General features: G+C 38.1%; 1 protein-coding gene across 5 annotated transcripts in view; it reads right to left on the reverse strand.

Moving 5' to 3' along the window:
* The window catches only part of LOC127806050 (vacuolar sorting protein 18), a 105019-nt gene that overhangs the window by 5937 nt on the left and 72759 nt on the right, over window positions 1-26323 (reverse strand). For all 5 annotated transcript variants that reach the window (XM_052343025.1, XM_052343026.1, XM_052343028.1 and 2 more), the window contains 5 exons: window positions 21386-21464; window positions 20672-20734; window positions 20332-20462; window positions 19306-19411; window positions 2477-2665 (listed from right to left, as the gene is read on the reverse strand). In XM_052343025.1, the coding sequence (XP_052198985.1) occupies window positions 2477-2665; window positions 19306-19411; window positions 20332-20462; window positions 20672-20734; window positions 21386-21464 (568 nt within the window). The remainder of the gene's footprint in view (window positions 1-2476; window positions 2666-19305; window positions 19412-20331; window positions 20463-20671; window positions 20735-21385; window positions 21465-26323) is intronic.

Genomic DNA, 26323 nt, shown 5'->3' on the forward strand with positions numbered 1-26323 from the left:
CAGGGGTGAATTAGATTTCAAAAGTTCTACTTCCAAAGGTAGAGAGTTTTTTCATGAAGATATGATCTCATCTTGAAATATTAAATGCTCAAGGAGCATTCAGGAGGCATGGTAGTGCCTATGTGCAGAGACAAAATAAACCACAAGCTTCCCTCAAGCAATATGCATGTGATAGGTATACATTTTTTATCCTAAAATCTGATAGCAATTTGAAATCTTTACTACAAATATAGAGGTGAAATTTGACATATTGAGCATCAATTAATGAATTAGAAAAAAAACATATACAAATAAATCTTTCTACTCTATTCCATTAACTCAGTAAAACATATTAGAAAATTGCAATAGTAGAAAAGGTAGCAAAACTTTTCAATCTCTAGTTTACAATTCTGCCCATCAAGAATTATGCACCAAAGGCAAATTATTCTTATGTAGTCAACCATAAGTCATAATTCCTAAATATAGAATACTAAGAAGCAAATTATTCTCATGTAATCGAACATAAGTCAAATCCTAAATCTAGAATAAGTTGAGAGAAATGGTACAATCTACCTTCACCATGAAAATGAGATAAAACATTGATTAGGACCACTTAGTGATGGAAAGATAAGAAAAATAAAGAACAGATTTAGGAGGCACTCTCTTCCATCTTTCACTACCCTGGGGCTCTCTTTTGAGGCCTCAGTGCACCTCTGCAAATAAATAGTAGCAAATGCTTTATTGATGGTAAAATAAATATAGCAAATTCTATATGTAAAAGAACCGTTCCTAAAAAGCATGAACACTTTATGAATGTGGTGTAGACACTTGTTGGGCACTTCCAAATGTATGTTGGGCACTCATCCAAATGCTAAGAAACTTGCAAGTACATGTTGGATACTCATCCAAGCATATGTGTTATTCTATTTTTTAATTTTTTTTACTATCTTGCACTGTATGGACACTAAGGGGACACCCATGCCCATCGCAAGATCTTGCATGTCTGTTACTAAACAACGAATTGCAATATCAGTGTGCAAAAGAATAAGTCAAAAACCAATTACAAATAGAATCAATGTAGGTTTAGTTTACTAGTCCTCTCTCCTTCATAACTTTTAAATTTTAAGAGCTTTGACTTTCAAAACTTTTGATGAGTAGAATTTTACAGAATATATATTAAGAATTGTTTTTCTATCATATATTAACAATGTTTAGTCACAATCATTTCCTGTCATGTATGTATACTATGGACTATTTTCATGTTTAAATAAAAGACGTGCAGTTTATTATGTGACACATCCATGTTGTGTCCTACCCTAATCTTTTCTATGTTTAACATGTTGGCATGTCCATGTCATGTCAATAACCAGCATCCAAATCGGTTCTTTTTGGTCTACATAGGTCATTATTTTGTAATTTCTTTGACCCCAAACACCTGTAGGACACTTTATGGACATCATTTTCATAGTAGGATCTTGCATGCCCATAACAACAACAACAACAACAACATATCCAGCCTTTATCCCACTATCTTGCATGCCCATCACTTAAACAAATTAAGACCACATTATATGTTTAAAAAATAAATTAAAATCAATTATAATGAAAAATCATATAGATATAAATAATCCTTCCTCTAGACTTTCGAATTTAAGGAGTTTTGAGTTCCAATTTGTTAAATATTCTTTAAAAGATTTCTCTAAAATATATATTAAGAATGTTAAAGCAAACTTATTTCCTATATATAAAGAAAATGAATGATTTCATATATACATGTAGAATATATAATTTATTATTTGGCATGTCTATGTTTTGTTCAGTCCTAATATTTTTCAAAAATCATGGTGCCATGATGTCCTTGGTGTGTTATGATATATCCATGTTCCTTACATTCCTATCATCTCTATCAACACTCTAAAGAGCTAGTCCGTCTAAAATAAACAAGGACAACATATCAAGTCATGCATTCCACCAAAAAACCCAAACCCAACAACTTTGTAAATTTCGAATTTGTTTTTCTCATTCTTCCATTTTCAGAAGAGGGCATTACTGCAAAAGTAAAATAGGAACTCTCTCACCAAATACAATGAAAAACTCACTCACTATTGAATGTGGTTTTAGAAAAAACAGGGAAACCAACACATAACACTATTAATATTAGTTATGAAGGCCCAGCAGGACATGTTTATTCCAATGCCCTATTGTGTAAGCCATTAAAAATAAATGCATACATTCCAAAAATAATCTTTTCCACATACCAAGAAATTCTATGATTCACATACCAAGAGTCACATGGCCACGTGATTTTTAGCCAATAACAAGGAGTGCTATTATTTATAATAAACCCACAGTATGAATTAGTAAAAAAACCAAAATATGAGTAAAATTGGTACTAATTCTGAAGTGACCCATGTACATAAGCTGGGGGTGAGAATAAGAAACAAGGAAACTCAGAGAAGCAAAAAACACGATCAACATGGTTTTAGAACTATATTACCTGAAGGGCAAGAGCAACTGCTTCTTCATGCATAGACATCATGCTATATATATGAACACAAGCCCGCATCCGTTTTTCTTTAAGGCAAAGGCGCAGGGCATACTTGGGATCATAGAAAAATTCAGGGCTACTAGGTCCTCCTTTCCCAAACTTGCATTGTAAGAAACGAAGAAGGGTACTATCATCCTCCTACAAATATCAGAAGAACATTTCACAACCAGTTCAACAAAAATGTAGTATCATGAACCAATGAAACTAAATGATAACATCCACCTTTCTTAAATTCAGAACCAGTCTGCTAATGAACCTGCTACTGAATGTAATGGAACTGGTAATGCCTACCTCTTTTTTTTTTGGATAAATACAACAAAAGATAGACTAAACCTACTCAGCAGAAGGTTATTAAAAAAAAAAAACACTCAGGAAAGAAGTATCCTCCCTCAGCAACAAAAGAGGGAGATGATAATTCTCCTCTTAATATGACAACAATTGATTCACAGCCCCTTAATACCTCTCACATTCTTTTCGGGCAAAATATGCCACATGATGAACAAAAGACTAAGGCTCTAGGAAAGCATCCCCCTCAACTCAAGTAGGAAACTCATTGCGGAGCTCTCTCCTTTGCTACATGCAGGAAACGTCCCCCAACCCAGGAAAGTCCCCACCAAACAAGAATTCAAAGAAGTATAGAGACACCATATAACATCTCGGAATTTTGGGAATAAATAATAATTATTAATTCCGGTATTTGAGGATTTGAGGGAGAATATTAATTTATATTGATTTAAGGAAATGGGTAAGTATTTGGTAAAATCGGGGTATAAGTGCAATTATTAATTTGGGGTGTATGTGCTAGATTCCAGAAATTTCGGGTTTAAGTGAGAATTCTGGAACTGGGTTGAGATTCACCTTAAAATTAATTGTGCACGTTAAATATGTGAGGAGGCAGCTAGAGCAGGCGGTCACACGTGCGCGTGTGAAGGTGGGGGTCGAGGGTTCGAGGCTTGCACACCCGGCGCGAGGGGGGGGGGGGATTCTGCTGGATTTTTTTCAGCATAAGGGCACCCAAGAAGGTGCTGTTTTGAGGGGCCGCACGATAGCCGTTGGAGGCACCATGTGGCACACGTTGGGCCACCACGTGGCACACGCTGGGCCACCTAATCGCCTTGGCTGTCAAGCTGCTCGGTTTTGCTTCCTTTTTAAGCTAATTTTGGCCATTCCAGTGGCCCAATTTCCCCCTATAAAGCCCACAAAATTGGTGAGTGAAAGGGAGGCAAAAAGGAGAGAGAAACGGGCGCAAGCAGCAGCGAGGGAGGCAAGAAATAAGGAAAAATTGGAGGAAATCCTGGTTTAATTAGTGCTTAAGGCAGCCAGGTAAGTAGGAAAAATTATTGGGAGTTTCGTATGTTTAAATTATAAGTTTTACACGGTTAAATTTAATTATTTTGAGCCATGGTTTTATTATTTTCTACAAATTTAATACTTTACAGTGGGAGTGCGGGAAAGACAAGAATCGACCATTTAAAGGCAAGCTCCTAACCCTCTCTTCGTGTCCTTTAATCTCTACGCAAGTCCTTGCTGTTTTACGTATTTTATTCCTTCCTTTATCGTGATCCAATTCCACGCATAAATTATGTAACTATGCGTGACAACCATTTTTATGATTTGTGCGTTATTTCTTGCTAATCGACACGGGGCTTTGTATCGCCCCAATTCCATGGGAATAATGCCACACCTGGTGGGGTTAGGTTCTAGATGGGTGATTGGGTGACAGCTATGTGTCTTAGGTTTTTGTGTGTGAATTTAATATTTATTTAATTACAGTCTGACGTTGACAATATGTGTCGGGATTTGAGAATTGCATCAGTAGGGGGCCATATCCTGTGAGTGCTTGGGCATGGGCATTTTAGGGTGTCTAGAGTGTGTCTTGTATGAGCACTGCATTGAGTGTGTTTTACTATATGGGCGAAGCATGGCCTGGCTTATGGAGGCCTTGTATCACGTTTATGCTTATTACGCCATTGCATTCTTATTTGTGCATTGCATGGTCCTATTACACACGGTTACTATTATTACTATTGTTACTTTTATGCCGGGCCAGGTGATGGGAGTACCGACTTGGGGGAGCTTCGACTGGGTTTTTAGACTAGCTCGAGGGAAACCCGAGGGAAGACTTCAGATTAGCTCGGGAAGGTCCTAAGGAAAGACTGATTGGATATGAAGATCTACGTACGTGATTCACGGGCGGAGGGACAGACCCGGGGAAGCTTTGGATTCAACGTTGGAGCACTGAGTATTTACGCTTGTCAGTTCATAGCAGCGACAGGTTTGTTAGGGACTTGGGTGCCGATGTCTTTTATGTGGGCCCCAAGTACCATTATGTACATGTCTATTTATGCGGTTATTCTTTGTCTTGTGATTCATGTTGTGCATGTGTATGTCTTGGGCATGTGATGTGCGGGTTGTACCAGGATATTCTCCTTAAGCTTTACCAGCCTTCGTTCTTGAATATACTTGCTGAGTCTTGCGACTCATCCTAGCTTTCCATCATTCCAGGTAAGGGGAACACCTGAGTTGGCAGGTTCGCTTGCTAGTGCTGGGATCAGTCTTTCAGGTCATAGTATCATGTGCAGAGCTCTCCGAAGATAGGGTCCTAGGTGTAGTTTTTGTTTTGTCAGGTTAAGGCACTTTTGTTTTCAAGAATGATACGTGTTATGTAGTCCTGGTTTGTTATATGCTATATGAGGCAACATGGGGACCTAATTTGTGTAACCGTGAGGTAAGTTATGTAAGGATGGCTATGAAATGATGTATGTTGTAGTTTCTTTGCTAGATGCTTGGGGGGGGGGGGGGGGGGGGGGGGGAATTGTTCTATGTCATCCTATTGATGACCCTCTCACGGATACTCTATGCTAGCGGGGCTCCGAGAGGCGGGCTGTATAACATCCTATTGATGACCCTCTCACGGATACTCTATGCTAGCGGGGCTCCGAGAGGCGGGCCGTTACACACTAGTATCTACAAACCCAACTCTTAAGTCAGGAAAATTGTTTCCCTTGCTTGGTAGGATCTCAACATGATGTTTAGATCAAGATGGCTTTGTTGCAGCATGCAGAAAGACTTTCCAGAAATGACCCTTACTCCTTAGGCAAACCTTTTGAATAACAAACTCAGAATATTCATCTTCACAGTAACTGAGGACCAACTCTGATATATGAATCAGCCTCATGACACCCAGAAAAGTCCAAACCAACTACTAGAAACTTCCCTTCTCAGTTGACCAACCTTCTAACTCAAAACACACCTAGCCCCAGCCTTCCAATCAACCAAGAGATATCCACCAGAGACTGGCACTACCATGAGATTTCAACCTTTAAGAGAGAGAGAGAGAGAGAGCAATCCCTGTATCCCTATGCTCATTCTATAATGATGAAGAAACGTCCTCAACTATGAAATCGCAAAGGGGATTTCTGATCAATGGCAATTGTCAAAATATCACAAGAATCCCAAGAACATCCCAAGGATGCTTCTGTGTTAGGAAGTGTATAGTTAGGAAAATTCAGTTTCTAAGTTTACTTGATTAGATTGATTGCAGATTCTTAGGAAGTTTCTATAGTTAGTGATATGATTGGATCTCCTTGTATATATATATGTTGCATGTACAGTTAGCAAATCAATACAGAGAAATTTCATTTTTTCACGTGGTATTAGAGCCCGGTTCTTAGGGCGATAGTTCGACTTCCTTTTCTGGCCTGTTCTTCATCTCCAGCCTTCATTGCCAGTTGTTCTACCCTCAGAGTAAGGAGCCTCTTAGGGTTCGCATACTCCATTTGGCTGAGTTCGTCTAGACCGAAGCAGCAACGACAGAGTCGCCGCCGGCCCCAACAGCTACTGCTACCAACAGTCCGTTCTGGCACTGTCACGTTCTCAGACTCGGTCTGAGCCTGATCCAACCAGTCACTACAGTCACGAGAGGCCCTCTGTTTCAGCATCAGCCCTGTGCTGTTGTAGCAGCAGATTCTATTCTTATCCTAGCTAGATCCAATCGATCAACCTACCTGTGGAATCATGTCTGATCATTCAACCTCAGGCATCAGAAGTCCTGCAAACCCAGCCCTAACCGAGGAGCCCATCAGCCATACACCATCCGGAGAGCTGCAAAATCTCCATTCCTCTTACAGATTAAATGGGAGGAACTACCTGAAGTGTTGTCAACTGGTTCGCATGTTCCTCAAAGGGAAAGTAAAGCTCAGCCATCTCCCTGGTACGGCACCGAAATCCAATGATCCGAAGTTTGCAGCACGGGACGAACATGGCTGTGGAATGCGATGGAGCCAGGAATCAGTGATATGTGTATGTTTTTATCCATGGAAAAGGAGATTTGGGAGACCATCCAGCAAACATGCTCCAAGAAAAATGATTCAGCCCAGATCTATGAAATCAAGGTCAAACTGATGGCTGCCAAGCAAGGTAATCTTTTTGTCACCGAGTATACAAATATGTTGAACAACCTATGGCAAGAGATGGATAACTATCGATCCCTTCCAATGAAAGATCAACATAATGCAGCTACTCTGTGGCAATTTATAGAAAAGGATCGCATCTATGATTTCTTAGCCGGACTTTGGCCAAAATATGATCAGGCTTGGGTTCAGATTTTTGGCAAGGAAGAACTGCCATCACTGAATGAGACCATTGCTAATATTCGAGCAGAGGAGAGTTGGAGGGATGGGATGCTCAAGGACCAAGTTGTTGAAGGATCAGTGTTGGCTGCTAGGGAGTACAAGGATAACTCAGCAGCCAAGCAAAGTGCTTCGCTGCCAGTGAGTAAAGAAACCTGATTCCAAGCAGAATAGCAGGTATAATCTGGTGCGCAACTACTGCAAGAAGAAGAGACATGTTAAGGATGAGTGCTATAAGCTTCATGGCAAACCCAGGAAGCTGATCGTGGATATGGCAGACAATGGAGGGGGGCAAGTGAATCTGTCCCAATCAAAGGAGCTGCCTCAATCAAAAGAGGAGTTGGGATCCTAAGAATCGTCCAGCACAGTGGGACTTGATAAACAGGATATCAAAAAGCTGAAAGCGTTTCTTGAAACTCTAGGTACATCATCCACCAATCTCAGTGTCTGCTCATTTGCACAATCTGGTATATCTCTCGCCTTCAAATTACAGTCAACCTGCTTCATGGATAATTGACTTCAGAGCGACTGATCATATGACCTTTTCCTCAAGATCTTTCTCCAATTATACCCCCTGTTCCAGCTCTCAGAAAATTATCACAGCTGATGGATCCTCCATTATCATGGCAAGGATAGGTGACATTTATCTTAGTTCTTCATTCACCTTAAAAAATGTCTTGCATGTTCCAAAACTCACCACCAATCTCATCTCTGTTCACCTCCTGCTTTATGACTCAAATTGTAGCCTCACCTTTCTTCCCCACTGCTGTGTTTTTCAGGACCGAAATTTGGAGAGGACGATTGGGGGTGCTAAGGAAAGCAATGAGCTCTACTATCTAGAATCGGTGGGTTTCATCAGGCTCCCTGCTCCACTTCGTTGCTGTCCAACAGTTCCACTCTAAATCAACTATGGCTGCAACATCGTCATTTAGGTCATCCTTCATTCAAAGTCCTTCAGCTCATGTTTCCATCTTTGTTTAAAAATGTTGATGTCAGCACACTGCATTGTGATACTTGTGAGCTTGCCAAGCACGAACATGTGCATTTCCTCTTAGTAATAAAAGATGTTCCAAGCCTTTCTTTCTAATTCATTCAGATATTTGGGGACCCACTCATGTGCATAGTATTTTTGGGGCTACTTGGTTTGTCACCTTTATCAATGATTGCTCACATGTGACATGGGTTTATCTCCTTGAGAAAAATCTGATGTGAGTACTATTTTTCTGATCTTTCACAATATGATTCAAAATCAATTTGGGGTCAAAATCAAAAAGATAAGGTCAGATAATGCATGAGATTATTTTAATCAAACTTTATCCTCCTACTTTCATATCGAAGGCATCATCAATGAGTCTTCATGTGTCGATACTCCCCAACAAAATGGCATGGAAAAACAGAATAATGGCCAATTTGTTGTCCACTACATGTGCCCTAATGTTTCAAACAAAGTCCCAAACTATGGAGGGAAGTTGTTCTTATTGTTGCCCATTTGATTAATCGCACACCCTCTCATACTTTGGGCTTTTAGAGTCCTTGGCACGTGTTCTCACAATTCTATCCCCATTTCACTGCTTCCGCAATCCTACCCACTCGAGTCTTTGGTTGTGTTGTGTTTGTCCATCTTACTCCCACAATCGGAGCAAACTTGACCACCAAGCTCTCAAATGTGTCTTTAATGGGTATTCCTCTACTCAGAAGGGTTACAAGTGCTACCACCCCCTTTCTCGGAAAACCTTTGTCTCGATTGATGTTACCTTTGTTGAACACAAACAATTCTTTGACAATCGTGGTCTTTTGAGGGAGCCACCACCACTCAAAAGACCACGATTGGATTAATTTCTTGTCATTACCCAGTTCGCTTCCCCAACAACTTGAGTCATCAATTTCTCCAATTGAACCACAAATTGAGTTCGGGTCTGATTCTCCTCCACCAACACTCCTAAAACCTGAACAGAGGCCACCTATTGAGTCCGTCTATTCAAGAAGAAAGAGTATCATGGCCTCATGAAAGCACACTCAACTGTCCGAACCAGATTCCAACCTTTGGGTACACATAGAGGTTGGTACTTCTCCTCCACATATTATTGACCCTAACCATGATTTGCCCTTTTTAGAGCCACTTGGCAGTGAAAATGATCTTGATCTCCCCATTGCCCTCAAAAAAGGCACCCAAAAATGCACAAGCCACCCTTTGTCCCATTTTGTGACTTTTGATAGAATGTCACCTTCACACAAAAGCTTCCTTACCCATCTCAACTCAATCAAGATACCACAAACGATGTTTGAGGCACTAGATAGTGAGGAGTAGAGACATGCCATGAAAGTGGAAATGGATGCACTGAAAAAAACAAAACGTGGAAGGTGGTTGATCTACCAAAAGGAAAAAAATTGGTTGGCTGCAAATGGTTGTTTTTTGAGAAATACAAGGTAGATGGGTCTTTGGAGAGATACAAGGCTCGTCTTGTTGCAAAGGGGTACACTTAGACATATGGTGTTGATTATCAAGACACATTTGTACCGGTAGCTAAGATGAATACCATGAGGATCTTACTATCATTGGCAGCTAATTTCGACTGGAATTTGTACCAGTTTAATGCGAAGAACGCTTTCCTATATGGAGATCTTGATGAAGAAATTTACATGGTTTGCCCCTGGGGGTTTGACACTGACACAAAAGGGAAGGTTTATAGGCTCAGAAAGGCAGTTTATGGATTGAAACAGTTTCCCAAGGCCTGGTTTGGAGATTTACAAAGGCAAAGTTGGCAATGGGGTATTGACAAATTCAAGGGGACCACACCTTGTTTGTGAAGCACACAACGTCAAGGGGAGTGACTATTCTTCTAGTCTATGTGGATGATGTTGTTACCAATAATGATGAGAAGGAAGAAAAAGCCTTAAGGGAATGCCTATCTAAGGAATTTGAGATTAAGGATTTGGGGTGATTAAGGTACTTCTTGGGAATAAAGGTAGCGCGGTCAAGAGAAGGAATCTTCATGTCATAACAAAAATATGACCTCGACCGACTCAATGAGACTGGATAGATAGGATGCAAGCCCGCGGATACGCCTATTGAGGTTGACCACAAGCTCAGTGAAGCTACAAATGATGAACCAGTAGATCGAGGAATGTACCAAAGGCTTGTTGGGAAATTAATTTATCTATCATGCACTCGACTTGATATTGCCTATGTGGTCAACGTTGTGAGTCAGTTCATGCACAATTCCAAGAAGATACACCTTCATGCAGTATATTGCATTCTTCGATACTTGAAAACACATATGGGTAAGGGGATCCTTTTCAAGAAGGGTACAAGCCTCAGTCTTGAAGCATACATAGACACCGATTATGTAGGCTCTATCGTTGATAGGAGATCAACTTCTAATTACTGCACCTTTGTTGGGGGAAATTTGGTCACTTGGAAGAGCAAGAACAACCATTTGTGGCTAGGTAAAGCATGGAGGTTGAATTCAAGTCCATGGCACTGGGCATCTATGAGCTTCTTTGGCTCAAGATAATTCTACAAGATCGGGAAGGTCCTATGAGATTATATTGTGATAACAAGTCAACCATTAGCATTGCTCACAACTCTATTCAACATGATCGGACTAAATATGTGAAAATAGATCGGCACTTTATAAAAGAAAAGATCGATAGTGGATTAATTTGCACACCATATGTCCTATCCAAAGACCACCTTGCTAATGTTCTCACTAAAGGGCTACCCAATCATATATTTCAAAAGATTGTTGGCAAGCTGAGAATGATAAATCTATATTCCCCAGCTTGAGGGGAAGTGTCAGAATATCCCAAGAATCCCAAGAATATACCAAGGATCCTTCTGTGTTAGGAAGTGTATAGTCAGGAAAATTCAGTTTCTAAGTTTACTTGATTAGATTGATTGTAGATTCTTAGGAAGTCTCTATAGTTAGTGATATGGTAAGATCTCCTCCTTGTACATATATATATGTTACGCGTACAGTTAGCAAATCAATACAAAGAAATTTCATTTTTTCACAGCAATGAATTTCTAGAGCCTTAATTTTTGCAGCAAATATTAGGGAGAAGAACTTATTGAACTTTATTGAATCCAAGTAGGGGTATTTTTACAAGTACAAAATATCTATGCTATCTCCTCGAAATCAGAAATAAATTCAAATTTAGATAATCATAACTGATATTTGAACTATTGTAACTAATATTTGAAATGTTGAATTATCTTCCTTTTTCAAGCTTTATCATTTCCTTGAATTTTGGAGCTTATCTTATCGTCTAGGCTGCCTCATTTAAATCTTGAATTCTTTCAGCCACCCTATCTTTTCTTTTTCAAACTTAAACATCCAATCTGCCATCTTTATGATTTCCGATAATCTTCTCAAAATCTCTACACTCCCCCTCAAGTTAGGCTGAATATATTATTTAGACCAAGCTTGCAGCTTAAATCTTCAAATATTTTTTTTCGGCAAGGCTTTAGCGAGAATATCTACGACTTAACTGTTGGTAAGTGTATAGATAAGTCGAAATATCCCTTCTTCCAACTTCTCCTTGATGAAATGCCTGCCAATTTCCACATGGTTTGTTCAATTGTGATGATCTGAATTCTTAACAATGCTGATAGCAGATTGATTGTCACACAATACCTTTACTGGACTAGCAACATTCATTTTCAAGTCTTGTAGTAATCTTCACAACCATATTCCTTCAAAAAATCCTTAAGCCACTCAACCTCATCATTGCTTTTAGAGACCACAGACTACTTTTTGCTGCACCAAGTGACCAGATTTTCCCACATAAATGAGCAATATCTAGACGTTGACCTCCTATCAAGAATTGAGTCAACCCAATCAACATCACTATATTCTTCCACCTCTCTGTTTGTTGTTTTCCTGAACATCCAACCATTGCTTGGAGTTAACTTTAGATACCTTAGAATGCAATACATTGTTTCCATGTGTTCTTTTTTAGGATCATTCATGAATTAACTCACAATACTAACAGAAAATTCTATATCTGGTCTAGTGTGTGATGGGTATACAAGTTTTCCCACCGATCGTTAATATCTCCCTTTATCAACTAGAATACTTTCCTTGCCAATATCTAACTTTGTAGTAGATTCCATAGGAGTGTTTGTCAGTTTGCAACCCAACATACCTGTTTCATTTAGGAGATCTAAGATATACTTCCTTTCAGAGACTGAAATTCCGTCTTTTGACCTTGCAACTTCCACGCCTATGAAATATCTTAGGTTTCCCAAATCTTTAGTCTGAAACTCCTTAGCAAGAACTTCTTTGAGGGCATCTTATTTCAAAAATATCATTTTCTATGACAATGATATCGTCCACATAAACAATAAGAATAGAAATTTTACCTCCTGGGGAATGTTTAACAAAGAGGGTGTTATTTGCTTGGCATTGACCATATCCATGCTTCGTGACTGCCTTTGTGAATCTTTCGAACCAGGCTCTAAGAAACTGTTTGAGTCCATAAAATGATCTCTTTAGTTTACATACCTTGTTTTTTGTAATGTTAGTTTCGAATCTAGGAGGAATGTCCATGTAAACCTCTCTAGCTCTCCATTTAGAAATGCATTATTCACATCTAATTGGTGGATAGGCCAGTCCAAATTTGCAGCTAGGGAAAGCAGTACTTTGATGGTATTTAGCTTAGACACTACGGCAAATGTCTCTTTGTAATCGATACCATAAGATTGTGTGAAGCCTTTCTCCACAAGTTGGGCCTTATATCTTTCAATCTACCCATCTTCTCTATATTTCACTATAAACACCCATTTGTAGCCCACTGGATTTTTTCAAAATGGTAAGTCTGTAATATCCCAAGTCTCGTTCTTCTCTAAGTCTTGAATTTCCTCAAGAACAACTTTCTTCCACCTTGGGTGTTGAAAGTCTTACTGAATATTGTTAAGAACCTGCACCTTGTTCATACTTGAAACAAATGCACTGAAGCCAGGTGAGAGACCCTTATATGATATATAATTTTGAATTGGGTGTTGTGTGCATGATCTAACACCCTTTCTCAATGCTATGGGCCCATTAAGTTCATCATCAATAGGTTTATCATTGGAATTACCTTCACTTACCCTCATATTCGGGTCAATGTCTTGGTCAGTCCTAAGACATGTTCGTTGTTCAATCCCTTCTTGATTAGGCTTCCTCTAAGGGTAAACTTGAAGTTAATTGGTATGGGGATGAGAAGGATGGTGACTGGTGGAAGGATTTGGATGTTGTGATGGTTGTGAACTTGGATTGCATGGACCAAGTTGTTGCTGCTGCTATTTATTGATAGAGATGAAAGGACTAGAAATGGAAAGAATGTGCCAAAACTGATATTCTTGAGGATTATCTAGAGTGTCCTCCCCCTGAATAGTAGTTTTGGGATAATAGGGCTGATTTTCAAAAAAAGTTACATCCATTGAAATGAAAAACTGCTTATATTCGGGAGAATAACATTTGTAACATTTTTTATGAAGAGAGTAGCCAAGGAAAATGCATTTGATGGATTTAGGATCAAGCTTTCTACGAAATTAGTGATGGGACAAAGGCAGAACAAACCAAAGACCTTTAGAGGAATGTGTGAGAGAACCCAAGAGTGTGGGAAAAATTGAAAAAGAAGCTGACTTGGTGTTTGGTGGTTGAGAGTTCGTGAGGGTAATCTATTGATGAGATAGGTGGTAGTAAGAATAGCTTCACATCAAAAGTGTTTAGGGACAATAGAAGAAAACAAGAGTGATTTGGCCACTTCTAATAGACGTCGATTCTTACGTTTAGTAACCTCGTTTTGTTAGCGTGTATCAACACAAGAGCTCTGATGAATAATGCCCCGATTTGAAAGATAGTCTCCAAGGATTGAATTGAAGTATTTCTTGGTATTATCGGTTCTTAAGATTTGAATCTTGGCATGAAATTAACTTTGAATCATTGAATTAAAATTATAGAAAATTTGACTGGCTTCAGACTTTTCTTTCATAAGAAACACCCAAGTAAGATGTGTATGAACATCAATAAAAGAGATAAACCAATGATAACAAGTAACATTTTTTACTCGAGAGGTCCCCCGCACATCACTATGAATCAAAGAAAAATGATAGGATGTTGTGTCAATTTGGCTAGGATAACTGTTCCAACTATGTTTAGAATATTGACAGATTTCACATTGAAACAAATGTGAATCTTTATTCTTAAACAATGAAGGGAACAATTTCTTAAGACAGGCAAAATTGGGGTGTCCTAACCTGTAGTGCCATAACATAATTGCACCATTATTATCAGAATGAAAATTAGAAGGACAAACAGAACATTCTGTGGAGAAGGAGCTATTGGGATGAACTTGTTTGCTTTGGAGGTCATTCTTTCCAAGGAGATAGTGCCGAACATGCCTCAACACTGCCAATCATCTTCCCCAATGTCCAATCCTGAAATTCACACAAATTAGTTGAGAACTTGGCCACACAATTATAATCAGTAGTGAGTTTACTGATTGACAATAGATTGTAGTCTAAATTAGAAACCAAGAGAATAGATTTTAGGGTAAGATCCTTTAATAGAGCTATAGAACCTGTCCCTACTACCCTTGATAGGGAACCATCTGCAATCTTAACAGTCCAATTTTCATCACAGGGTTTAAAGCTTGTCAACAGCTTGATATTTCCAATCATGTGGTCAGATGCCCTTGAGTCGATAATCCACACAATTGATAATTCACGTTTAGCAGTGAAAGCACTTAGGAAAATACCTTTGTGGGCTATGGAACCAGAGGCAACTACTAAAGGTTGAATGGTTTGTGATTGGCCAAACATTTTGTCCAGCCATTCCATATGTTCCTTGCTGAAAAAATTTAGTCCTGAGGCTGTAGTGGTCTCCTCCATAGAGGCTATATTGCCTCGACGTTTCCTTTCATGAGTCGGTTTCTAATTTTCTGGTTTGCTGTGTATTTCCAGAAGGTATCCCTTGTATGACCTGTTTTATGACAGTGATCACGCCAAGGACGCCCCTTTTTTTGGTTTGGTTGGTTCTTGAGTGCCTTGAGTGGTTAGGGCTGAATTTTCAAAACTTGGAGTGGTTGTTTTCAGCATTATCTTCACCCTGCTTTCCTCTCAATGTACTTCAGAAAAGGCCTCCCGAATGCTTGGTAAGGGTTTTGCACGTAGAATCTCCCTCTCACTCCATCTAGGTTTTTGTTCAAACCTATAAAGAACTTGAATAATCTCTTTTTTTCAACAATCGATTTGTATTTGGTTGAATCTTCCGAACGCTTCCATTGGATTGTATCACACTTATCCAATTGAAGCCAGTACTTGTTAAGTGAATTAAAGTACTGGGTAACATGGGATTGTCCTTACTGCAGATCATCAAGCATGCTTTCAATCTCAAACAACTCCGAAGTATTTTCAACATGTGAGTAAGCCTCCTTAGCAACTGTCCAGATATCTTGTGTAGTGTCATAACAACAACAACAACATATCCAGCCTTTATCCCACTATGTGGGATCGGCTACATGAATTCTAGACTTCCATGTATTTCTATCTTTTGTCATATCCTCATTTAGATCCATATATTTCATATCAAATTTTAATGTCTCTCCCAAAGTCTTCTTAGGTCTACCTCTATCTCTTTTTGTGACTAATTGTTCCATTTCATCAACTCTCCTCACAGGAGCGTCTCTTAGTCTCCTTCTCACATGACCAAACCATCTTAGTCTAGTCTCTCTCATCTTCTCCTCGATTGGCACTACTCCTACCTTATTACGAATAACTTCATTTCTAATTTTATCCTTTCTTGTATGTCCGCACATCCATCTTAACATCCTCATCTCCGCTACACTCGTCTTTTGCTCATGCTGGTATTTGACTGCCCAATATTTTGAGCCATACAGCAAGACTGGTCTTATAGCTGTCCTATAAAATTTTTCTTTCAATTTTAATGGGATTTTACCATCACATAACACCCCCGATGCATTTCTCCATTTTAGCCAACCTGCCTTAATTCTATGTGCGACATCCTCGTGGATTTCTCCATCTTTTTGAATCACTGATCCCAAATATTGAAAATGGTCTTTTCTTTGTAAGATTTGGTCTTCTAATTTTATTATAACATCATCCACTCTTGCATTTTTACTAAATTTGCATTCCATATATTCTGTTTTCTTTCTACTTAATTTAAATCCCTTAGATTCTAAATTGTTTCTCCACAACTCAAGCTTAGTGTTCACTCCTTCTTTTGTTTCATCCACCAACACTATGTCGTCTGCAAATAGCATACACCATGGCACATCTGTCTGAATATCTTTAGTGAGTTCATCCATTACTAGGGCAAATAAGTATGGACTTAGTGCAGAACCTTGATGCAGTCCTATTGTAGTTGTAAATGGTTCAGTATCCCCTCCGCATGTTCTGACCCTTGTCTCTACACCATGATACATGTCCTTAAGGGCTTGTATATAGGCTATTTTGACTCATTTCTTCTCTAAAACCCTCCATAATACTTCTCTAGGGACCCTATCATAGGCATTTTCTAGATCTATAAACACCATATGTAGGTCCTTCTGATGATCTCGATACCTTTCCATTAGACGCCTCAGTAAATATATAGCTTCCATTGTTGACCTACCAGGCATGAAACCAAACTGATTTTCTGACACATTTGTTTCCTTTCTGACCCTCTGCTCTATTACTCTCTCCTAGAGTTTCATGGTATGACTCATTAACTTAATTCCTCTATAATTTTCACAGTTTTGAACATCTCCTTTGTTCTTGTATATAGGAACCAAAGTACTCTTCCTCCACTCATCTGGCATCTCTCCTAACTCTTATGTAGTGTCATATAACAAAAAATTCTCACCAATTTCATTTAATCATGGAGTTAATAAGCCAAGACATTACCATGTTATTTTCAGATTTCCACATCTAGAACTTTGGGTCTTCCTCCCCTAGTTTCCTTTTGGCTCCAATTAGGTAGTCATCCTTCCCTTTTCCGCAGATGAACATCATGACGGATTGGAACCATTGGAGGTAGTTCTGTCCATTCAACTTGTGACTAGTGATAGTAAAAATATTGTTGTCAACGGCTCCCATGCTATTGGCTGGACAGGAGATGATCTCCGAAGATTGATTGTTTTTCCCGGCCATGTTGTGATTCGCAGATCTAAAGGTTGCAAGAGTGAAGGATTGAAAGGCGGATGGCATGGCAGTCACTACCCAGGTGTGGTAGTTGTTGCCCAGGGTTTTAACAAAAGAGAAGGATGTTTTTCTACTCTGATACCATGCAGAAAATATTACAGAGAAGAACTGATTGAAATTGAATCCAAGTAGGGGTATTTATATAAGTACAAAATATTTATGCTATCTCCTAGAAATCAGAAATAAATTCAAATTTAGATAACCAAAACTGATATTTGAACCGCGGCAACTAATATTTGAATTGTTGAATTATCTTCCTTTTTCAAGCTTTATCATTTCCTTGAATTTTGGAGTTTATCTTATTTTCTAGGCTGCCCCATTTAAATCTTGAATTTTTTCAACCACCCTATTTTTTCTTTTTCAAACTTAAGCATCCAATCTGCCATCTTTATGATTTCTGATAATCTTCTCAAAATCTCTACAACTTTCTTCTCACAATACTTTTCTACAACTTATCTCTCTTGCTCTTTGGTTGTCCACCTCAAATTTGAAGCACATAAACAAAATATTACAGAATTCTATTTGATGTATGTTTCTTATCCTAACACATATGTTCTGGAGATGTACTAGGATCAACATAAAGTAAAAGAGATTACACGTCAAGCTCAACAAATTAAGAGAACAAAAACATTATCCAGTCAGATGCTAACAATATCTTCCTTTGATTTTAAGGAGAGTATCATTAATATTCACTCCTGACCACAATAAGCATGTTCCTAAAGTGGTAACTATAGTTTATTAAGAGTAAATGTACACAAGTTTTACTAGGAAGAAAAAGTGACAAAAGAACTGCTCACTTTCTAAACTGTAAGAAAATGACATTAATGAAGGGAAAGTGTTAGAAAAAAGGGAAAAGAAGAAAATCTGATGTAAGTATATATATATGTATACAAAATGAAAAGGAATCTAAAGATACATGAAGCTCCCTACTTTGCAAAAGGGTTGGGAAGGGTCAGTTTTGTGCGCTGCCTTACCCTTGTTTTACAAAGAAATTGTCTCCATAACTCAAACCATCACTTTCCAGTCAAAAAAGAGTAACCTTACTGTTGCTACCAAGGCACACTCTCAATAATGTGTAAGAGGATATGGTTATAAATGGATACCTTTATCATCTTTGTGTACACAACAGCTATGAAACACCAGTAAGTCTATTTGAGGATCAAAAGAATAACTTAAAACTTAGCATCTGAGCATTGCATCATCAACATCATCGAGTTTTCCAGTCATGCTAAAATTCTGAATTGTTTAGGTAAGGTATGAATATGGAAAATTTCTTATATGTATTCTTTTTGTTTAATTGGTTTAACTTGACTGCAAGATGAACTAACCTGGTCTGTAGCACATCATCCAAATAGACCTACTTTGATCATGCTACTGAATCTTTTACCTATAACATATTTTGTTTAATCGGTCAAATTCAACTATATGTTTGAGATGAATTGTATTGAGCAGGCACATGCTTCTACCATTTTTGTTCACCTGTGAAAGAGTCACTCCCTCTTTGACATTTCTCTCGAAATAATAGTTAAACTTGAGAACTCGGGCTAAAAACTTGAATTAATCTTGAAAAAATAATTCAAGAAAGACACAACGAAACATCAGACCTCCAGAAGATGCTTCCAGGGATTTGAAAGTCTTGAGGCTGTCTTGAAATACAAGAAACATTCTCTTAAACATAGTCTATTTCCTACCAAATATATTTCAAACATCTCATAACAGATGCCCATAAATCTCAAATATGAGTATAGATAGTCCAGAAACATATACTCAGAGCAGGCAAGGATATATGGATATATGTATATATAACCAAGCATTTACCAAAATAAGTAGGGACCTAACAAATAGAAGGTGGAAGTAAAATCAAACATATGATAAAAGGTTGAGAGCCACCATGCAAAACAACTAATTAAAGGCAACTGTTTGCAGCCACTTTAAGGTTCTCAAGCAAGAAAGTGAACCTGCTTTGCATACAAAGAAAGCAACAAGTTGTGAATTCCAGGATCCTCATTTTGCAAACGGTGAACACAAAACTCCAGATATTTTATTACTTCATGGGTTTCATTCCTGCATAATATGCAACAATAAGAAAAGTGATCAATGTGGCTTTTATAGAATGAAGAATATAAAAATGAATAATCCAACCAACAATAAGGGAAACATATCCTATAAATCCTTCATAATCCAAAAAACAAAAGAATAATAATAGTGATCCTATAAACTTATAAGCATTACATCTCTGGCAATTAGAAGTCCTTCCGGATGATGTAAAATACCTTGGACCTAAATAGTAGAATGTTTGTATGTCTTATTGTCCATATGTCTCTTATGCCAAAATTTAAATATCTGCTAGTCATTCATGTCACATATGAGTAAGTTACAGGTAAGTAACTGTAGTAAAAGGTTGCCATATACTAAATAATAAGCTTCACAGCACAGATTGCATCCAACTTTTGATGCATCAATCACCAAATGAACTCCATCCACTGGAAATAATATTATAACCAGTGACCGTACATATACCCACATATATTTGTGCCAGGATCAGTGTCTCTTAGGAAAGAAACAAAAGTTACTTCACACTGACCAAATGCCAGTTTCTGGATTATAGAAGCAAATCCACTCCTGTATGTAAAAACCTAAAAGAAAAAAATACAACCATATAGGAGGAGGGGGGGGGAGAACTAAATCCTGGGAAAAAATTGCAAGGAACATCCAGCAGCAGATCAACAGCAAGGAACATGTCATAGAAGAAATCAACTGCATGGCCAAATGATTTAGAAGATCCAGTGCCAGTAGCAGCGGTTCAAAACAAACTGCTTTTCAATCATGGAGACAAATTATAGAATGATATTATTCAGGAAGCAGAACCATATCCAACTTTTAACAAACCCCAAACATCTAGAGTCATCGTTGATAAAACCTTTCCGGTCAGATTTACAAAGTAAGATATTTTCTGCTAGAAATTGATATTTGGAGGACTTTACTTTGCATGAGGTTCACTTGAATAGCGCATCATTGCAGGAATTAACTTCCTTGGATTCAGGTCTTTGGTTGTCATCCATGACTCAACAGTCTCATATGCATCGAGCATTATAAGGTCTGGTGCAAACTTGTACTGCAAGGGAAGCAAACTTCGTTAACTTTCAATAACATGACACTAAATATGACAAAAGCACTAACAATAGCAATGATAATAGTAGTAATAATGTCAACAACATAATAACAATAGCAATGAGAATAGTAGTAAATTAGTAATAATATCAACAATAACAAAAAAATGAAATTTGTGCAAATTGACTCCAAGCCTCAACAGTAGGTCTTTACCTGGAGATCTACAGGCACAGAAGGTTTTTGGAGAACTTCCAATCCTTTCTTTGCTTCTCCTTGCTAGTCAGTTCATGAAGTACCAGAAAGGAAAACTAAATCAATAAGAGAAGCAAATAGCAAATTTTGTGATACTAGTAAATAAAAGGTTATCCAAATATCAGTGTCTGGCAATATATACATCACCTAACTATATAGACCCTCTCTTCTTACAAGTACAATTCACTATCCTCTCTGACAATAATAAGTAACTAAGGTATATGCAAAAAGAATATAACAGAATTAATTTTTGGGAAAGTTGGGAAGGTTTTTATCCTATCATAAAGGCACTATGATAGTAGCCACAGATGGACAAAATAACTGTCAGGAATGAAACCCATCAAATGTTGGAAAGGTGTTCCAATGAAAACTTGACTACAAATAGCTGCACTCAGCATTAATAGAATCAGTTCTTTGTAGAATGCATAAAATTGTTTACTAATCACTTGTAATCTTGGCCACAATAAGTAACATTTTATGATAATTCTGGGTAATTATATTTCATGTGTTGTCAAAGATGCACAAGCCCAGGCAATATGGAATGGAATTTGTTTAATCGTTAACCTGAAAAATACCAATGAAGCCCATGAACAGAACAAAATACCAACCAAGGATCATAATACATAAACATATTATGATCTACATCCAAACAGAAGAAATGGTAAAGAGAAGTACCTGGATATAATGGTGAATAACAATCTCATACTGCTCCTTCAGACTTGCAAAATATACCAACTCATCAACCCTCCCATAACTGCAAGAGATTAAGAAGCCACACAAGGGTAGATACAATTGATCTTCAACAACAAAACAACATATCAAGCCTTAAGCCCACCATGTGGGGACACATGATGTTCTAAAGAAAGATAAATAAATTACATGCATCAACACCAAGCAAAATAATAATAATTGTGTCATCCTAGAGCCTTGATAAACAATGCGCCAAAACATGACAAAGGAAGGTACTGTCCTAGCCAAAGGGCACCACTATAATTAGAAGCTTGGAATGATTGAAATTAGGAGTTCGGTATGATGGTAATTAGGACCCAAGTTGCACATGGCCACTTGGGTACTAATAGCGGAGAGTTAGTTACTTAGAAGAACTCTCTAGATTGTAACCGAGCAGCCTATAAATAAAAGTTATCTCAGGGGAGGATGGGATCATGTGAGGATTATTTCAAAAATCTTTTCTCTCTCCCTCTTAGTTCTTCTCTCTTGCCAATTTTTTTTTTTTTTTCTCTTCCTCAATTCAAGAAGAGTCCACTGTCAAATCTTAGATCTAACAATTAGTATCAAAGCCGACGATCTGGCCAAAGCATTATGTCATAGCTAAAGGCACTAGGGCGAAACAAATGGAATCCATATTGGATGCCATCGAAATTGGGATGCGCCAGAATCAAGAACAAGTGGATGACTGCCTGGAGACTCTAGAGCTGGGGATTCGACAGACTCAAGAAGAGATTAGCTGGAGCCAATCAGAGAATGCGGCCAATTTGGAATGAGTGGTGAATGGAATTAGGGAGGAATTCGTTGGATTGAGCCAACAATTGAGTGCTGCCTTAAGCATGTTTGCTCGGCAGCCTAACGCCAACCTACCAATGGATTTTCCTCCCAAGGCTTCATAAGCACCAATTCTGATGACGCCAAGGAACAAGCAATTTCAGGCGATTCATTGCATGGGATCTATCCTTATAAGCTTGCTCTTTCTAAAGAAAACTACATTTATCATATTCTTCATGTCTCTTGCCTCAAGTGTTTCCATGGGATGTTGCCCACAGTAACTCCAACACTTCCCCCACCTACAGATGAGCCTAAATTTAACCCCCAAGCTATTCTCGATTCCCGTATTCATTTAGGTTGCAAAGAGTATTTGGTGCATTGGGTGCAATTATCTCTAGCCAAGGCTTCATGGGAACATGAGAATCTTTTCAAGACCAATTTTCCTTCCTTTTTGCTTGAGGACAACCACATTTCTAAAGCAAGGAGTGATGGTATGAGCCTTACAGGAGCAAAACCAACAAAGCAACCAATCAACCATGTGTATCAAAGGTGTCCTAAAACTAAAAAGGACTTGTTAGTTTCCTTATTTAGTTGATTCTTATTTGGCTTATTTAGTTAATTAGGAAGTTTCCTAATTTAATATTATTAATGTTATTAGGAAGTCTCCTTATTTCATATATTTAGTTAATTAGGAAGGTTCCTTATTTAATAAGTTAGACTTTCCTATTTAGTTGTGTTAGGGTTATTATAAATACCCTCCAGCCTGTTAAAATTGGGTAAGCAATAAGAATTATTCTCCAGCACTTTGTGCAAGAGATCAAGGGGTTCTCTCTAATGAGCCCCAAGTTTCTCCATACATAGGAGGGAAGGAAGAACTAACAAAGCATCCCCTTCTTGAAAGGAAATTGCCACTAACCTCATTAATTGCCCTTGGACTTGATCCCTTAACAGTCTTGTCTTTTATGCCTTAATATTATATATTTTTACCTTCTTTAAAAAAAACAAAAAACTGCCTTTTTTGCTTCTTTTTTGGCCAATCCATACCTCTTTAGGTTTTCTTCATTACAATGAAGAAATAACTAGGGTAAAAATAAATCTTTCACCTGTAAATCATACATTAGCTTTAGGAAGAATTTATACAGCAAAAGTCCTAAAAATTCTCCCACAAGCTCTCCAAAGATATCTCCTAAAAACTCTCCTACGTTACAGTAGTAGATAATATATATTTAAACTAAAACTATACATGATAAATATCTGAAAATACTCCTAGATTTTAGCTAGCATTATCTTCCAGAACTCCTTCTTAATCTAGGAGTTTAATCCGTGCCATGTATGCCACCTTTCATCCCTCGAAACTCTTCAGGCCTCGGATTCTTCCAACACTCCCCCTTAACCTGGTGAATAGATGTCAATCATTCCCAGCTTGCTTCTAATCACTTCAAAACCATGCTTTTGCATTGCTTTGGTCAAGATGCCTGCTTTTTAATCTTTGGTGGGAACATAAGTCAAGTCTATGTCTCCATTTTCCAGCTCCCCCTTGACAAAATGCCTATCAATTCGAACATGTTTCATCCGATCATGCTGAACTGGATTATTTATTATACTTATAGCTGATTTACTATCGCTATAAAGTATTTTAGGTCCAGTTATAGGAATAGATAAGTCTTCCATGAACCATTCCACCCAAATTACCTCACAAATACACTGTGCAATGGCTCCATATTCGGCTTTAGCACTGCTACGAGAGACAACTTCTTGTTTCTTACTTCTCCATGTGATCAAATTCCCCCAAAGATTAGTGCAATACCCTGATGTAGACTTGCTATCCTCAATGGATCCAGCCCAATCTGCATCTGCAAAGCTTCTTATTCCTCTATCCTTGTTTTTCTTGAATAGCATTCCCTTCCCTAGAGTCCCCTTTAAATACCTTAGGATATGGTAGGCAGCTTCTAGGTGTCTTTTGGTTGGGGAATGCATGAATTAACTAATTATGCTCACTGCATATGCAATATCTAGACGTGTATGTGAAAGATAAATCAATTTCCCCACCAAACGTTGATACCTTCCAATCTCCATTGGTTGTTCATCATTGTCTTCTTTTCTGTTTTTCTAGTTGGGTTCAAATGGAGTGCTTGCAGGCTTACACCCAAGCTTTCTTGTCTCTTTTAACAGATCAAGAGTGTATTTTCTTTGAGATATGAAAATACCCTCACTGCTTCTTACTACTTCAATCCCCAAGAAATATCTCATCTCTCCCAAGTCTTTTACCTCAAATGCCACTTTCAGTTGTTGCTTCAATCTTTCTATCTCTTGATCATTGTCTCCGGTGATGATTATATCATCTACATAGACTATTAGGATTGTTTTTGAAACAAGCAGAAAAAGAATGCTTGAATAATTCAAAGATGCTGAAAAACAAGTAGTTAAATACTCTACCTATCCTTATCTTTTCTTCTACAAAATAGGAGATGAGATAGGATGTTCTATCTCCTAAAATTTAGGAAATACTATCTCCTAAATTATAGAGATAACCTAAAAACTAAACAATCACATTCAAACTTTAAATTATAAGCTACACTAATTCAATCTATATGGCTGGATGGCCTTATCAATATTTAACTTTGAATTTCGTCCAACACTCCCCCTCAAGCTGTGGAGTAGATGCACGTCATTCCCAGCTTGCCAATTAGAAATTCAAATCCTGGTCTCACCATAGCTTTTGTGAACACATCTGCTACTTGATCTTTGGTGGAAATATAAGACAAGACTATCCCTCCTTCTTCAATTTCTCATTTTATAAAACTTTTGTCTATCCTCACATGCTTCATGCGATCATGTTGAACAGGATTTTTAACTATGCATATTGCCGACTTACTATCACTGTAGACCCTTGTAGGTTGAGCCAATGGTATCTTTAGGTCCTTCAATAGCCTCTCTAACCATATCACTTCACATATTCCTTGAGCTATTGCTCGAAATTCTGCCTCAGCACTACTACGGGCCACCACAGATTGTTTTTTGCTTCTCCATGTCACAACATTTCCCCATACCTTGGTACAATATCCCGTTGTTGACCTGCTGTCCTCATTTGAGCCTGCCCAATCTGCATCCACAAATCCTTCAATTCCCTTTTCTTTTGTTTTTCGAAACATTAATCCTTTTCCAGGTGTTCCTTTAAGATACCTTAGTACATGAAATACTGCATCCATATGTCTTTGTGTGGGAGAGTGCATATATTGACTTATTTTACTTACTACATAGGCAATGTCAGGCCGAGTCAAAGACAAATAAATTAGCCTTCCCACCAAGCGTTGGTACCTTTCCTTGTCTACGGGAGTATCACCCTCTTCTCTAGATTTCCAGCCCTTGTCTAGTGGAGTGCCAGTAGGTCTGCATGCCAACATTCCGGTGTCCTTTAGTAAATCCAAGGTGTACTTTCTCTGTGATATAAATAACCCTTCTTGACTTCTAGCCACTTCCATACCCAAGAAGTATTTCATAAATCCGAGATCTTTGACTTCAAATTCTGCCTTCAGCTGCCCCTTTAAAGTTTCAATTTCTTGTAGATCATCACCTGTTACAATGATATCATCAACATAAACAATTAGAATAGATTTCTTCCCATATTCTGTGGTTTTCACAAACAACGTATGATCAGCTTGTCTTTGTTGATACCCAAATTGGATTAAGGTCATACTGAATTTTTTGAACCATGCCCTAGGTGACTGCTTTAATCCATATAGAGATTTTCTCAGCTTGCACACATTTCCTATGCCAACCTCCTCTTCAAAACTAGGTGGGATCCTCATATATATTTCCTCATCTAAGTCTCCATTAAGAAATGCATTCTTAATATCAAACTGAAATAGTGGCCAATCTAAATTTACTGCAATAGAAAGAATTACCCGAATAGAATTCAATTTAGCCACAGGTGCAAAAGTCTCCTCATAATCTATCCCATATGTTTGAGTGAATCCTTGGGCCACCAACCGGGCTTTATATCTTTCAATACTACCATCAGCATTGTGCTTCACAGTAAATACCCATCGGCATCCAACTATCTTCTTGTCTAAAGGTCTCCTTGCTATTTCCCAAGTGCCATTTTCCACTAGG

The sequence above is a fragment of the Diospyros lotus genome, chromosome 7 (genome assembly GCF_014633365.1).
Source record: "Diospyros lotus cultivar Yz01 chromosome 7, ASM1463336v1, whole genome shotgun sequence".
NCBI classification, from domain to species: Eukaryota; Viridiplantae; Streptophyta; class Magnoliopsida; order Ericales; family Ebenaceae; genus Diospyros; species Diospyros lotus.